This window comes from Anastrepha obliqua, chromosome 5 (genome assembly GCF_027943255.1).
Source record: "Anastrepha obliqua isolate idAnaObli1 chromosome 5, idAnaObli1_1.0, whole genome shotgun sequence".
Lineage (NCBI taxonomy): Eukaryota > Metazoa > Arthropoda > Insecta > Diptera > Tephritidae > Anastrepha > Anastrepha obliqua.
This window is the reverse complement of record NC_072896.1, coordinates 70,487,358-70,503,713: the sequence shown is the minus strand read 5'-3', so window position 1 is coordinate 70,503,713 and position 16,356 is coordinate 70,487,358. Positions and strand designations below refer to the sequence as shown.

The window sequence follows — 16,356 nt, the reverse complement described above, 5'->3', positions numbered from 1 at the left end:
AGTATTAACTCACAGAGGAGAAATCATTTAAGCTATCATATCCTACAATCCTCTTTTAGTGACCCGGCTATCTAAATCAAAACAAAAAAAAACCGAAATAGCTGCCGAAATCATTTACAACGAGGGGTGAATTCGGATTGACAGTATGAGCAACTACAAGAAAATCCAAGACAGCGTTTTAAATGAGGTTATTCCATATCCCAAAATCAAGCGAATATGTAAAGAAGCAAAAATCATTGAAAAATATTGAACTGTGCCATTTTTACATTTTTTTTAAATAATCCGCTGAAAATTTTATTTATTAGTATGAATAATTTCAGAACCTGTATGATGTAACTTAACACGAGAGCCAATGTGTCAACCCGTATCGCTGACATCGCACTCTCAAATACCGTGCGCAACACGAGTTGAAATCGCACTTCACATATCACGTGCAATGTGAGTGCATTATACCAAACTGGGGATATCAGTTCGTGAGAACCGCAGCGGCAACAATTCAAGCCCAAACTCAGCCGGTTAGATACTAAGCACAACATTAAGAAATATTTTATGTTTTAAATAGGATCTGAAAGCCAATGCTAATGAAATAAAATTTGTATACTAATTGAATATTTAGTTCTTTTATTCAGGAAGGACCTCTCGGGGCCGTGCAGTGGCCTCCAACCTCAATTCTAAGTGCGCATCCGTGCACTTGCAAAGTCGTATGATGATTTGTATCTATGCATATATGTTTTGGACACACAAAAAGTGCGCAAATTTGTATTTTGCTTTAACTGTAGTAATATTTATTTCAACTTTATTCAACTTATTTTTTAACGCATTTCAAAATAGTTTAAAATGTCACACTTTGTGTAAGTAACGAATATATAAAGCTGTAGGTGGTTTTTAACAAACACAAAAGCAAATAAAAATTGTTAACATTTATGTGTGAAACATTTCTTTTGTTCAATAAATTCGAGCAGGAAGAATGTGATGTAAAATACTAATGAAACCGTGTTAGTTCAACGAAATGACAAATGGCAGGGTTAACTACGAAAATTGCAAAATTTAGTCGTGCTAAGGTATTTATAAAAAAAAAAAAACAATACATAAAAACACAGCCAAAAAATCATCAGGTTCACAGAGAGTCGAATAGCGAGACATTTGTAAAATGAAAGAAGTTGATTGGATGGAAAACTCTACGCAAATTATGGTTGCGTACATTTTTCTCTTGTCGTTTTGAAGTTAGTACGAATATGTAGTAAATATGTATACGAGTATATAAATGGGTCTACGAATAAGTGTGCAGATTATTTTATACTTATAGAAATTAAAAACTAAAAACTTTGGCAAGCGAGGGAAAATCCAGCGGCATGTTCGCCTTTACGAAACATGACAAGTTTCGTCATGCATTTGGTCGCCACCATTTGAGAAACCATTCTCATCTAATGTGGACAAAGCTCCACCTTGTAACACTTTATTAACAGCAGCCCGCGCTAGATAACCGGTGGTTTCGGTATAAATGAGGGCATAGAAAGGACTCATGTCATTGCCATTCTTGCACTCGATATTGTTATCCTGAAAATTATGTAGGAAATATTTCTTGTTCATATAAAAGAAAATATGACTAGTTTTTAGTAGGAAATACCTTGCAATACATAGTGAACGCTTCGCTGAGTATGTCATCGATATCCAACGCTTGTTTGAAATGCAATTCCGGATTGCTATAATAAAATGGATACAGTGTAAGGATATACGTAATATTCGTACTAGCATAAATTAAGTGTATATAAAATAAGATTTGCAAAACTACTCATATTTATTTTTTAAAAAGTAGGTTATTCATGTCTGAGTTTCCAGAGTTATGAGTAACTTTTTTCTTTTAAATAATATTCTATCTATTGCTTACCGATTCAATATCGTCGCTATAATGCACAAAAGCTCCACGGTAATTTGTCGTCTTTCTGGGCAGTCTATGCACATTAGCGTTTCTTCCACCAATAGTGAGAAAGTGATTTCACCACGACTCATATTTATTAATGTTGGTACCGCGGGCAGCATATGTCCTTGCGTTGTAATTCCTTGTGTACGTTGTAGAATTTCCCAAATCTTATTGTAGAAATGTTTCGGCACGCGACAAAGGCAACCTTCCAATTGGCGACGTTGTAAAGTAGTGAGCCTAGAATAATTTCATATGTTGTAATATTGTATTGAAATTCATATTAATATTCGTGTTAGTTTTCTTATATGTACATATTTATAGTGATATTGATATTCATTTTCAATTGTTGTTCTTTACGAGCGACCTTGACATCGTAGACACATAAGGCACTCGACCACTGACAAACGGCGAACAGCCTCAACTCTTGTTCTGCAAAGTAATGTTGTTGTTGCTGTTGCTGTAACAGCACACATTACCCGAAAATGTGTGGGAATGCTGCTAGAGTGACAACCCTAGCCTGGATATAAATCCGGGTCGTTTCGGTAACTTAAAACCGACTGTCGTGAGGTCTCATAGCCCGCTAGCCCACCGCTACTGTAGAGATATTAGGGTGCAATGAAACAGTCAAGGGTAAAGAATAAAGACCAGTAGTGCAGAGTCAACAATCTTACGCAACGCCGCTAAATACCCTTTGGCTTTCCGAAGGCTAAGGAGCTGGACTAGAAGGGGAGTCGCTTTAGTTAAACGAATAGATTCGCTCAATAACATCAAAGTGGCTAAGAGTCATTTTGCCGAAGCAAAATCGATAACAAAAGGTGCTATTTTAGGGGATTAAACCGCTAATGAAGCCGTAAATAATTTTTAATTCACGTCTGTCCAAACTCAGTAGTTCTCCGACCGCAACTTCAAAAAAACTTTACGGTACGTTTTCCACCTAGAGCCGAATGGAGAAAAGGGAAAGTGATTAGTAGATTCGATGTCGAAATCTTCACTGACGGTTCAAAGATAAACTTTGGTGTCGGAACCGCTCAACTTATCCTAATCAATTCGACTTCCTGACTATGCCAGCGTGTTCCAGGCAGAACTATTAGCAATCAGGGAATTCAAATAACTCAAACTCTACAAAGAAATTGGTGCAAGAGTAGCTTTCTTTTCAGACAGTCAAGCAGCTATCAAGGTCTTAGATTCCAATTCCATTTCATCCAAACTAATTGGATTCCCGGACACAGTAATACAGAGGGTAATGAGATAGCCGAGACGAGACGAGCTAGCAAGAAACGGTTCGGCACAGAGGCGGTTGCAGTTACTACCCCATTCACTACAATGAAAACATCCATTACGTTACATTACTATGCTTTAGCCGAAAGAAGGTGGAAGCATTTACCACAACAAGAAAACATGGCCATTATACAACATCCAAAGGAAAAATTACCTGTTAGGATACTCTCGCACAAACATTTCACGTATTACTGCAACCCTTACAGGTCACTGGAAGGTAGGGGATCATGCACCCAGACTAAACCTTCTTTTCAATCTCATCTGCAGAAGCTGTCAAGAGAAGGGCGTGAAATAATGTCTTTTCCACTATTTATGCGAATGTACAGGTTTAGCCAGAACAAGACTTCACTTTCGGTAAACTTTTCCTACAGCAAATTAATGAAATATCACATATAGAAATAAACATTTACTGTTATATCTGGATCTCACGAAATGAATCTGACTCAAACCAAAAAAAAACAAGACATCACACGAGAACAGTGGTAATGAAACGGCGCTAATCGCCAATTACGATTATTTCAGTAGAAATACCCAATCACTTCAAAAAGAACAACAACAACAGTACCTCTGCCTAAGTCTGCGGCGCTCGTAGTGAGCCCTCTCAGCTTCGCCGCTGCCATATACCATATTCATGCATACCATATGCACCGTACCGTAATCATGTTCATATTGATATTCATTTTCATATCCCTAACCATATTTATGTTCATGTTCATATTCATATTAATATTCGAATTCATATTCATAGTATCGCACATACTTTTCCTCAGCTGCCCATTCGCTTACAGTCAGCACTTTTTGCAGGAGTATACGCACTTGATAAGGCGAAAGATTTTCCAAATCAATCGATTCCTGCCCAGACATTTGCAGGTAGAGGCGCATAGCTTCCAATACCCAACCAATTCGTATCTGAAAAAATATCAAATAAATTTAATTAAATCGCTGCAATTTAGAGAAAACTTCTTTCTTCTAAGTGAACACAGAAATATAAAAATATTTTTTTGCTCACTTTCAATATGCCCCTAAACATGGACGGATTTGTGGCGATCAGACGACCACAGTACAATACCACTTCCTGTTGCAGCACTGCCTGTATTACATTGTACGGCTGCACTGTCGTATACATCACATTTTGTATCTCTGCCGGTGTCATTGGTTTATCAAAATTCGTCTCTTTTTGTCCAATGACACCCACAGTTAACTCCTTGCCATTCACCAACACAGTGGTGATGAAAGGACTAATCGAATCGACAATGTGATGTAATAAAGAGGAACAGTAGCGCACTGCACGCCAATAGCGCAAAGAACCGGCACGATGATAGAGTTGTGTGAGCGCTTGGTTTACGCTCAGGCCATTTACTTCGAAATTAGCACCTTCGCGATCCAGTAGAATTCCCCACAGTTGGCAGAGGCAATAAATGGACTCGGTGCTACGCATGGTTTCAATGATATCGTGGGTAGGCTTGTTCTTAAAATTCTGAAAGCGATAGCAAATAGTTGTATGGATAATTAAAAAGATATAACAAACTTATAACGATATCAAACGCTTACGTCTAATGAAATTTTCTGTTCAACATATGTCTGGGCTTTAGGCACATCTGTCAGCGACTGATAGCCGATATACTCATGATTGATCTGCACAAAAGCATTTTCATTGTCTGACAAGTTGCTCTGATTTATAAAATCGAGATGTTCTACAATGGAAAATAAACAGAATTTACAATTTTATTATAAACAAAAATTAATTTACACGCTTACCAATGCATGAGCTACTTATCAAATTCTGCAAACGTCCTATGCGTACCTTCATACCATCGCAATAGCCTTTTTTCAGCATTGCCAACAAATCAAGCATTTCTTTGAATTGCGGATCACGCATATGCTCTTCGCGTATGAGCAAGCAGACGGTGGGACGGCCAGAGAGACGCCAATATTTGCCGACAAATTGCAGTTCCGTTTTAATATCATCGATCAGCAGCGCCATGTCACGATACAAATAGAAATCGGACACTTCAAAGATGAGTGGGTAGCATAAAACGGTCATGCCACAGATCCGATAGACTTTGCTAGTGCCCAATGACCCCACTGGGCGTCCGGGACGACCAGATAGGCCAACTTTGCTATTTACACCCAAGTGCTGATAAACTTTGATCAGTTCGGTGGAAGACCAAATTTGCACAGGTTCAACCTGGAAAATTTAATTCAAATTGTACTAATAAAGAATAAAATATGAAATATTTTAAAACAAGAGCGTACCTCGTGCGGTGTTTGTGTTTGTATGCCATAGGTTGCCATCATCGCCTGCAGACGTTGCGATTCAGCGATCAAAACAATTTGGACTACCAGATCAGTGGCAGTGCCCTGGAATATTGGTGTTGTTAGAAGAAAAGGAAATACGTGAATGGAACTTCATTTACCACGTGAATTAAAAAAATTAAATCAAATGAAATTCAAATCAAATCAGAAAGAAAAACATATGCAAAGTTTGCTGTTAAATGCAATTACGATATATTTGTAAGTGGAATAATAAATAGCACAACTACGGAGCATCGAAGTTCACATAGAAATGTTAACGCAGAACAAGATATTAATCGAAACAATTGAAAAGTCGAGTCAGGAAAATGGTAAAATATTTGTGAATAACGGCATGCAAGTAGTTAAAAGACACAAATAAAAAACTAATTATTATATTTAACTTTTGTGTTAATTAAAAATGCTTTTATAAAAAGTAAAAAAAAAAATCAAGGATGCATATTTGTTATTATAATCTCCCTAAAAACATGCAAATTTGATTAGAAAACAAACTATGAATAAACCAAAAAAATAGTGATTGCTTACCGAAAAATTATCTATAAGTACCCTGAGAGACCTTAAAATGAGCAATCGAGAAGAGAGTGCACCCGTTGGATGGGGAAGTGAAATAGAGTACTGTGGCGAAATATGTACTCTCAAAATCATTTTTTTACCATGATTTACCAATTTTTTTTATAATACGGAGGGTGTAATATATCTTTTGAGAATATGGAAATATTCTGCATTCTTATAAAAACACAACTTAGGTATTGATAAGTTTTGACTATTTATTTGCAATACTTATTTTTAAACTTCAATTATTTTTTTTATAAAAGTTCATTCATGGTAAGCCAAGCTTTAAGCTTTATACAAGATTTATAAAAACTCAAGAAAATTTCATAACAATTTCGATTTTTTTAATTGAATCATAAAAACTTACGTACGCAATTGAAATTTCACTAAATTTTAGTATAGTAAAAACCAAGTTTTAAGTAGCTCAAATTCTCGTGTAACGAATATGCAGAGCAAGGATACAAAATCAACGAGAATTTTTAGCCATTTCAAACTTCTACTTTATTATACTCAAGGCGCATTTATTAAAGGTGGTGGCACTAGACCAACAACAATGCTTTGAACACTTGATTGTCAAAGCAAAGTAAAAAACAAAGAAAGAATTCGCCTTGTTTCATTCTAGGCCGACAGCCACATGGACACGACGAACAAAAAACAAGTCAAGATTCGTCTTCATTATACTAAATTAAATGCGCTATAAAGCTGCAATGCACCAAAATTTTGATCCAAATTAGATGAATGTAAAAAAAATTGAGCACAAAGTTCATACGATTTCTTGTTCCAGAATGAAACTTTTTTTTATAACAAAGGAAATAACTAAAATTAATAAAATAAAATGTGGTCAAAACTTATTAGAATGGTTTACTCACTTTATAGGAAGGCGTAGGCTTGAACTAGTCCCCCACTCCGATTCAATATTATAATTACTAACAATATTGCATTTAGATTTCATACATATTTACATTCATTTGTGCTCCCATGATTAAACTACTTTAACTTTTTTACAAGATTCGCAATATTTACATGCTAATTTTTTTATAAAAATATTGATTGTTGCATTAAAAAACCTTATAAATCAAAGTTACAAATTTTGTACAAAATTTAGAAAAATTTAACGAATTTCAAAAAAAATATCGTCAATATAGTTTAAATCAGAATTTTCAGAAAACTTCTGGTTAAACAATTCAATTCAATTTCGATAATAAGGTGCAAGTTCGACGTCGTTTAAAAAATGCACTGATTTTTGACTAGTATTTGTTTTTTGTGCCAAAACATCAGGTCACAAAAGATCTTAAAGGTCGAAGTGTTAACCTCCTCTTGTTCTATTTTATTCTATTCCATTCTATTCTATTCTATTCTATTCTATTCTATTCTATTCTATTCTATTCTATTCTATTCTATTCTATTCTATTCTATTCTATTCTATTCTATTCTATTCTATTCTATTCTATTCTATTCTATTCTATTCTATTCTATTCTATTCTATTCTATTCTATTCTATTCTATTCTATTCTATTCTATTCTATTCTATTCTATTCTATTCTATTCTATTCTATTCTATTCTATTCTATTCTATTCTATTCTATTCTATTCTATTCTATTCTATTCTATTCTATTCTATTCTATTCTATTCTATTCTATTCTATTCTATTCTATTCTATTCTATTCTATTCTATTCTATTCTATTCTATTCTATTCTATTCTATTCTATTCTATTCTATTCTATTCTATTCTATTCTATTCTATTCTATTCTATTCTATTCTATTCTATTCTATTCTATTCTACGGCAATACGCCATTAATCTCAACCCTTCTCAGCACTTAAATCGGTGGAATATTTCACTTTATCACGCTTCTATATCACTCACTTGTGTGTTTGGGCTTGAGAGTGATTGAAATTCAAAAATGCAACTACACAGATTAACAGTTGGCTATGAATTATGAACAGTTGTCTATGAATTGAAAGTGCAGCTGGAAACGATCTTACAGCTACAGGGCCATGAAATTGAAAGCAAACGTTCGCACGATAATCAAATCTACGCTACCGGAACGACCCTGAGTCCCGATCACGTACAGATGACTACGCAGTTGCAGCAGCTTGTGAGAATGCCCGTGTTCATTCTCAGTTTATCCTTAGGGAAGATTATGAGTTTTTTAAACTTCTTTTGGTTGAACCCTCCCAATGAGATTTTCGCCTGGTACGATAGTTTGGTGCCAGCAAACCTCCCTTAGCTCTGTTCTTCACTCATAAGTTTCTACTTGATGGTATGTTATCCCATATCAAAGAAGGGCTCGAGTCTTATTAATAGTGAGGCATCAAACTTTCTCGCCAATTCGTCCGCTACTTCGTTGCCAGTCATACTCCTGTGCCATGGGACCCAAATTAACCGGATGCGATTGTGCGTTATTAGTAGAATCAGTTTTTCGATACAATCAAGGACCAGTGAGGACTTAATCTCACAAGATAATAGAGCCTCAAAATGGCAATTCGCTCATTCCGGAAATGTCTGCCTCAGTTTATCTCTGCAAATAGACCGCTGACATACATATCCGGAAAACTATCCATCGGCACAGTACGATTGGCTCAGAGGCCATATATTTCAGTGCCTATGCCTTCCGGAGTCTTCGAACCATATGTGTACCACTGCACGGTTCACTCCTAGAGTTTCTTTGCAGGTCTACTCCAGTTTGCCTTATCATCAAGTTCAATTCTGAACTTCTTTTCGAATTTGATGACTTTAGTCATTTCATCTCTGAATAGCTGAGTAAGTGAGAGCTGCAGCCTCAGCAATTCTATTTTTTTAAATGACATCACTTTATAATATCCATGGTCTCAATTGTGAATAACAGATACAACGCTAAAAAACGGATACAGCAACAGCACTCTATACATCTTCCGGTACCCAATGAGTCTACTTTCAACCCGATTAAAATCTAAAATTTTACGTTTTCACCACTCGCACAGTCTTATTATTTATGCTTATTTAAATTTAATTTAATTTAACTTGTTTTTTTTTTTTAATTTCATTTTTACTAGCCTTGATTATGTACTGATTTCTTCGATTTATGCCTGATTATTGGCTGCATGGAAGTGTCAGACAAAACTTTTATAAAGGAAATAAATCTCTACAATTCAATTCCATAACGATTAAAGTACTAAAAGATAAGTCAAGTAAGTTTTGTATTTATAAGTACAAAGTAGTAATGGAGTTATGCGGGAATATTACCTCCTTAGCATCCAGTATTAGCGGTATCCGCGGTCTCTAGTTGCGTATAAATTGTTTTTAATGGTTAGTAGTGGATGCAAAAATGAAGGTTGTTGTTAATGTCATAACATATCTAAAGTTATAGCACAAGTACATATGTACATATATAGAATTTTAGGTTAGTTTATTTTCTTACTAAAAGGTGCGTTCGACTATTTGGTATTTAGATACATGTTTTTCTTCATCTACTTATGCATTTACGTTTGTATGTACAAGTATGTGATGTCCGCTGTCAGTACATGTATGTATGTATGTACGAGTGTGTGTGCCCCTGCATGTATAAAACAAACGCAAGGTAGAGTGAAGTATTTAAATTTGTTTTTGCAACTATTTGTGTTAACTAAAAAATAAACCACGATACTTTGAAACAAAACGTGTACAAACAAAAGTCAAAGCCACGCAAGGACCCAAGAAAAACCTTTTTTTGGTTTTTTTTTTTTTTGTTACTTACAGTGCCCGGTTTGGCCTAAGTGGGGATGAAAAAGTAAAAAAAAAAAAACAGTTTTGTAGATAGAAAAATTATATATAGGTAAGTTGATAAAACTAAGATGCGTTAGGGAAAAGTAGTATACAATTTAGTTTTATGTTTTTTTGGTGTGCTTAATTTTTTTCTTGTAAATGTGTCAAATTAGTAGTGTAAAAGCAATAATATAATTTTAGGGTTTTTGTTAATTTACATAATTTAGTTTTCGTTTCGCATAACAGAGTTTGTTTTTATTCAAAATTTCCACTCTCCCAAAATGCTTTGCCATTAGCTGATTCAGCTGAAACAGCACCAATTGTTTGACACTCAAAAGTCTTCTATTTCTTCAGTATCCGTTTGCCCGCATTACATAAGAATAATATAGTAAGCACTTTTGGTGTTTTTTTAGGTTATTTGCACAAGTAGAAAATCAAAATTGAGATAGCTGTAATTTTTAAACATCTTTCCTTGTTAAAATTTTCTATAAAACGAATAGAAACTGCATCAACTCATTGAATTTCAATTAAGGCTTCAGGTTGTCTTCTAGCTGGTTGTGCTGTTTTAGAAAAACAAATGATAAGTAAAACAAAAAGCATGGCTGACGATACACAAAGCGATCGGCCAACCAAAAACTATGATGCGACAACAAAACTAAGCTGAACCAGATACAAAGAACAGCAAGTATCTTAACGGTAAGCCGTTCTTACAACAAATTAAAGAGATCTCAGACATCGAGATAAAGGATTTGCTATTTTATAATACTTGGACCTCACTAAATGGATCTGACTTGGAAACAAAAAAAAAGACATCCTCACACGAGACAGTAAAACGTTGCTGGTCACTAATTAGGATTATTTCAGTGGAAATATTCAACCACTCCAACAACAACAACACAGCTGTTTTTCAGGTTGAACTCGCTCATTTTCAGAATTAGCCCCGACTTGTCTAATTTATGTTTTATGTATCAAGAATTCCTTGGCTAAATCTCTTTTCAATTGATTCCTTAAATCAATTTAATTTTAGAATTTTGTAGAGTAATACTAAATTTTTTCGAGCACTCAAAGAAATCATAAGCAATAATTAAAATAATTAAATGAAAAGGAGGAAAAATTATGTTGAAAAAATTCTCAAAATTCTGGACCAAATAAAAAATTGAATTCATGAAATTAGTTAGAAGCACAATAAGCTAAAACATAAATCGTGAAAATACTGACAAACTATTAGCCTAACTAACCAAATAAAAACAATTACAAACCTACAATCACATTTAAAAATGTGAGGTTAGTACGAAATTTTTTCGCATCCTATCCAGTCCCCTTTTATGAAATTAGTTAGAAGCACAATAAGCTAAAACATAATTTGTGAAAATACTAACAAACCTTTATTAGAATTGTTATAGTGGGTATGTAAATGTGAGCACCCAAACTGGATTTCTTTTAGACTAATTTTAAATACCGCCAGTTGGTATAAAAATACAAAGCAAGCAGCTAGGCGAAAGCATGCTTTTGTCTCGCCTATTGATTGGATTTTTTCATTTACAATTTTTTAGTTTCTTATATATATACAAATGCACCCTAAAACGCTATGATATGTTTGAAAATTTTCTTATTTTTCTGTTTTGTTTCACAAGACAAATATTTTATATTACACTTATACTTATTTTTGACTCACATTTATAAAAGCAATGCACAATTTTTTTAACCACTTTGCAACTGAATGTAAGAGAAATGTATGTATAGAACTTAACTGCATTAAAAATGAAAAATATTTGATATCTGTCCGTAGCACAAGACGTGAAACAAGACGCAACACAACAAAAAAATAGGTATAGTGCATTGTCGAAGAGTAAGCTGAAGATCAGTGATTTGACATTCGTACTATAAATCTATACGAGCATAGTGTTCAGTGTATTCAGTGTGCGACTACTACTTTGTACAACAAAGGGAAATTAAAAAGAGAAAGCACTAGAATTTTTCATTTTCAAGAATTCGACTTACGGTATGTTTGTCATCGATGGCTTTTCCCTGCCATTATGTACGTGTATTATGTAACCAATTTACATGTTATTTAGGATATTGTAAAGGAATTGTAAGGTATATCACAAAAACATATAAAAAATATATAGAATAGCCAATTGTATTATTAAAAAATATACATATTAAATAGTTCCAAATTGTTTTGTTTGAATATTTGTTAAATTTAATTAATCAGTGGTCAGTAAACTCTGGCTTTAAATTAATTATCTTCATTATTAAAATCTATTATCAGTTATGTTTTTCTATGAAAAGCGTATCCTAGCAAATATCACACCAATTGGTTTTAGTAAACGTATGTTAATTTAAAATTTAAGACCCACCTGAAAGGCCGAGTAGCGACCACCGCGTCGTGGACGATTGTAGCTGGGTAAATAACGGCGTATTGGATCTAATTCGTTGATATGCAAAAGACCAGCAGTAAGCAGTTGTGCTATAATAAACATCGACTGACCCCAAAGAAAGAGCGATTGTGATGGTGCACGTACATAGGATCCCTCACCATCTGGTGCATAATACATAGTAACCACCGGATCACCATTCACGTCAGTGTGCAGGCAATTGCGCAATTCATTTTGATATTCTTCAATTTGTTCTGAATTGCTCTTGAAAACGCCATCAATGATCATTTCTATATAAAATAGTGGCCACTCACATTCGTGACCTTCGAAGTCTTTAAGTTCACCAATGTGGTAATAACTAAAATGAATTGAAATATATATTTCAGGTAGTGTACAATTTTTTATAAACAAAAGAAATTCAGTTTATACCAACCGTCTATCCTTTTCTTCCAATTTGCTAAGAAAACCATCGCGGCTGAAGCGCTTAAAACCACGCTTTCCACGTAAGCGCGTGATAACATTATGTTTGGTTTGCTCCACTAGGCGCTCTTCGTGCGATGCAAAGGCGGGAAAGGATAATGTAAGCAACAGCGAAGAATCAACGCCCTACAAGATGGAGTAGAAGGTATTTGTGAGTTTAGGTGAAATATACTATGCATTAAAATTTGACTACCTTAGAACTTGATTCTCTGGGCAGCATTGTTTCGAATATGCTGCGATTACGATTATGCGCATCAATATCAACATACACCACACTCCATGAGGCGCCCTTTTCGCCAAATAAATTACAGCCGTTGATGGCTTCCAAAGCAGATTTAGCCATGCCTACAAAAAATGTTTACTTTCAATATCAAGTAGTTAATTTGTTATTGTAGATTATAGTGAATTACCAATGGACGAAGCGTGTATTTCTGGTGTACCATTGTTGTATTTGGAGCCACGTTCCCACATGCCGTAGTCGGGAATACGATATGCGCGCTCAACATAATAAACCAGATTCTGCACAAAGGCCACTTCGTCCTACAAATAAAATACAATATAAAGGTTTTTTTTTTTAAGTTTAACTTATTTCGTATTTTGCTCACTTGTGTATAAATAATTTGCAAACCAGATGTGATCATTTGCACCAAAAAGATTATATATAGCGATACCAAGTCGATTTGTAGGTGATTGTAGGCATCATCTGGGTAAACTTCTTCACCAGTATGCAAATGAAATTTACTATGCAAGGCATATTGATTCGATTGGCGCTGTTTAAAAACTTCCACACGACGAGCCTGCTTTACCCAGCACTCCAGAATGCCGCGCATACATTTCACCGTCGATTGACCCAATTCATACGATTTGCCGCGATCATCATCAATACGGCGATAGGCTTGATATAAACTCCAAACGGCCGCTGCGCAATATACACTATCACGTACAGAGCCCACCTCATGATCGGTGCTCATAACGGGAAAAAGACCCGTTATGGGGCTTTGGAAGCGAAGTAGTTGCCGCTTTACTGTGAAAAAAAAAGATAGTTCAAATAAATATATATGTACATTGGCACTAAAGTTCAGAGTCGCAACAAGGTCCTGTTGTTGTTGTTGTAGCGGCATAAACATTCTCCATACATGTAAGGGGAATGCTGCTGAAGTGACAGTCCTTGGCCGGATATAAATCCGGGTTGTTGTTGTTGTTGTTGTAGCAGCATAAGCATTCCCCATATTTCCATAGATACGGGGAATGCTGCTGAAGTGACAGTCCTTGGCCGGATATAAATCCGGGTCGTTTCGGTAACGTAGAACCGGCTGTCGTGGGAACAAACAAGGTCCTCAATCGCTTGCCGGCAGCATTTGGGGCAAAGACAAAGAAATGTTGCTATCGACATTTAAGGCAATAGGCCGGCCGGTTCTAAACTATGCTGCGCCTGTCTGGTAGCCTGGAATCAGTTTTGGCAGGTCTGTAGGTCGCCCACTGCGAATCACTGATTCCAGGCTACCAGAATTCGCAAAGGACGACCTACAGACCTGCCAAAACACTGTCATAAGGGCTGCGACAGGATGTCTTCTGATGTCCCCAATACAACATCTTCATGACTAGGACCATATGCTACCTGTGAAGAAGTATAATAAACTGCTCAGCAATTAGTTCCTGCTAGGGTGTTATCACTGGTATCACCCATGGAGACTCCTGCTTGAGCCTGGGCCACCTCCCAGGCATGTCAGGAGGCACCTACCCAATTACGCGGACGAGAGCTAGGACAAAACAGGATGACAACTACTGGATCGGACAGTGTACAGACAGACGATCAACGACATTCATCGGGAGACTATTAGCACCTTCTTAAGCTCCCAACTCCCGAATGCCGTTGTCCGAGTCTAATCACCACCCATCGCAGACGAAGAGCTCCAACTTCCCAAGAGTCCCGCGTAACCTTGGCACAACTACGTTGTGGAGACTGTAGCAGGTTAAACTCCTACTTATCCAGAACCGACTCCGACATACTAAACATATTTCCGACATATGAAGGCACCCCGCACGACACTAACCACCTTTTCACATGCCCCATTAAACCCACACATCTAACACCCCTCTCCCTCTGGACCCAACCTGTCGAAACAGCTAGTTTCCTGGGCCTACCGTTAGATGAGCTAGATGAAGACGGCCGGCGATTACACTACATTGACAGGGCAAAGTTACCGCTACAACAACAACAACAACGAAAACCAACCATGTATCAGCCCATGCAAGAGAGTTTCTGAGCGCTCAAAAGATCGAGCTAACGGCCTTGATTTGGCACGTAATGATTTCTCTTTGTTCCCGAACATCAAAAATAAAATGCAAGTTCAACTTTATTCAACACCTGAAGAAGCTGTTGAGCCTTTAAACAACTCGTTTTGTAGGTATCCACTTCTGAGTGACAAAAGTGCTTTGGAAATTGGTTCAAGCGAATGCAGAAATATATTTGCTTCCTAGGAAAATATTTTGAAAAACAATAAAGTTATTTGTATTATTATTTTACTGTGTTTACATATGAGTAAAAAGTACTTTTATTTTTTTAGGTTGATTTTTATATTTCAAAAACTCAGTGAGTTTCTTCTTGGCGAAGAGAATAAGAATTCTTAAGACGTAAAATTTAACTGTAAACAATAATACGCTTATATATTTTCAATTACAGCGCGAGTTTGCTCACAATCAGCTCACCCATTAAAATGGTTGAACTCAAAAGGTCATTTATTATATTTATTAAATTAAAAAAGCATTTGTCTATCGGCGCGAAGCCGGCAATGTAAACAAATGCGGACAAAAACACGAAAAGCTAAAATACTTTATATTGTTATTGTTTCGCTAGATAGAGCAGCAAAAACATGAGCTATTCTGCATCAATGACGAAAAATGCATGTAAACAAATCAACCAACCCGAAAGAAGATGGATTTAAGAGAATAATGCTATGCATTTTTCAAATGTGTAAAAATAACTAATTGACAACTCGAAGCAATAAGCAGCACAGGTTTTCCGTTTGAGCACATAAAAGCGAGCGTCTTGCGACAAAATGCTACCGTATTACAAATTATATAACGTAAGCATTTGTCAATTCAGTGCATGATCAAGTAAAGTATTTATTATTATTATTTAGTACATCCAAAACACACACTGTGCGTAGTAAAGTACTTACCAATTCCATAATATATATCTAATTGTTTCACTGTGTCTTCATAGTTTGAGGTCTTAAGAAACTGATCTAAATGTATGTCCTCAAGACTTGCTTGCCTTCCCGCGGACGATGGAGCGCCAGATGTTGCTAAACTACCTGGCGTGGGCAACGTAATGCTTAGCCTACAAGAAATGGTCAACTTGTAGATTTTCTTCAACTTTTATTTAATGATAAACTTACGTCTTTGGTAATTCACGCATATTGATTGTGTATGATTAATTTAATTTCGTCTTATACTGCGTTCCTTAGAAATTATAATCGGTAGCAAAGTAACAGCACGAATTCGGAAAATTAAAATACCCTTGCTATCAAATATAAGTCAAACTTGACGTATCCTGCTCGCGAACAGAAATGGAAAAGCACTAAGGAGTTGCCACGCTGTGGAATTACGAATTTTATTAATGTGTCAGTTAATTTTGTCAAAAACTTCATACGGGTTCTCTTACGCGATATTTTGTATCTATTGTTACTAATTATGGCCGTTTTCG

The 16,356-nt window shown here is 35.7% G+C and overlaps 1 protein-coding gene across 5 annotated transcripts; it reads right to left on the bottom strand.

The window, feature by feature from the left end:
- Positions 1-473: 473 nt before the first annotated feature.
- Positions 474-16,217, bottom strand: LOC129247193 (probable phosphorylase b kinase regulatory subunit beta). 5 transcript variants are annotated; one of them, XM_054886197.1, is made up of 17 exons: positions 16,049-16,217; positions 15,830-15,990; positions 13,253-13,671; positions 13,058-13,187; positions 12,841-12,992; positions 12,601-12,773; positions 12,150-12,525; positions 11,791-11,817; positions 9,292-9,327; positions 5,456-5,560; positions 4,958-5,387; positions 4,751-4,893; positions 4,209-4,676; positions 3,960-4,108; positions 1,889-2,158; positions 1,628-1,703; positions 474-1,557 (listed from the first exon to the last, which is right to left on the bottom strand). In XM_054886197.1, the coding sequence occupies exons 1-17, from the start codon at positions 16,066-16,068 to the stop codon at positions 1,363-1,365; spliced, it is 3,330 nt and encodes a 1,109-aa protein (XP_054742172.1). In that variant the 5' UTR covers positions 16,069-16,217; the 3' UTR covers positions 474-1,362. The 5 variants fall into 5 exon arrangements, with proteins under 5 accessions (XP_054742172.1, XP_054742173.1, XP_054742174.1 ...); XM_054886198.1 differs by lacking the exon at positions 11,791-11,817 and adding an exon at positions 9,782-9,796; XM_054886199.1 differs by lacking the exon at positions 9,292-9,327 and having other exon boundaries at positions 475-1,557.
- Between the last annotated feature and the right edge of the window lie 139 nt (positions 16,218-16,356).

Bases quoted from the DNA above. Each gene is read 5' to 3' on its own strand.
- LOC129247193 (XM_054886197.1), bottom strand. From the start codon at position 16,068: ATGCGTGAATTACCAAAGAC. The intron at 5,388-5,455 runs GTACGCTCTTGT...TAAATTTTCCAG, and splicing joins AAACACAAACACCGCACGAG to GTTGAACCTGTGCAAATTTG. The intron at 1,704-1,888 runs GTAAGCAATAGA...ATTTTATTATAG, and splicing joins ATAGCGACGATATTGAATCG to CAATCCGGAATTGCATTTCA.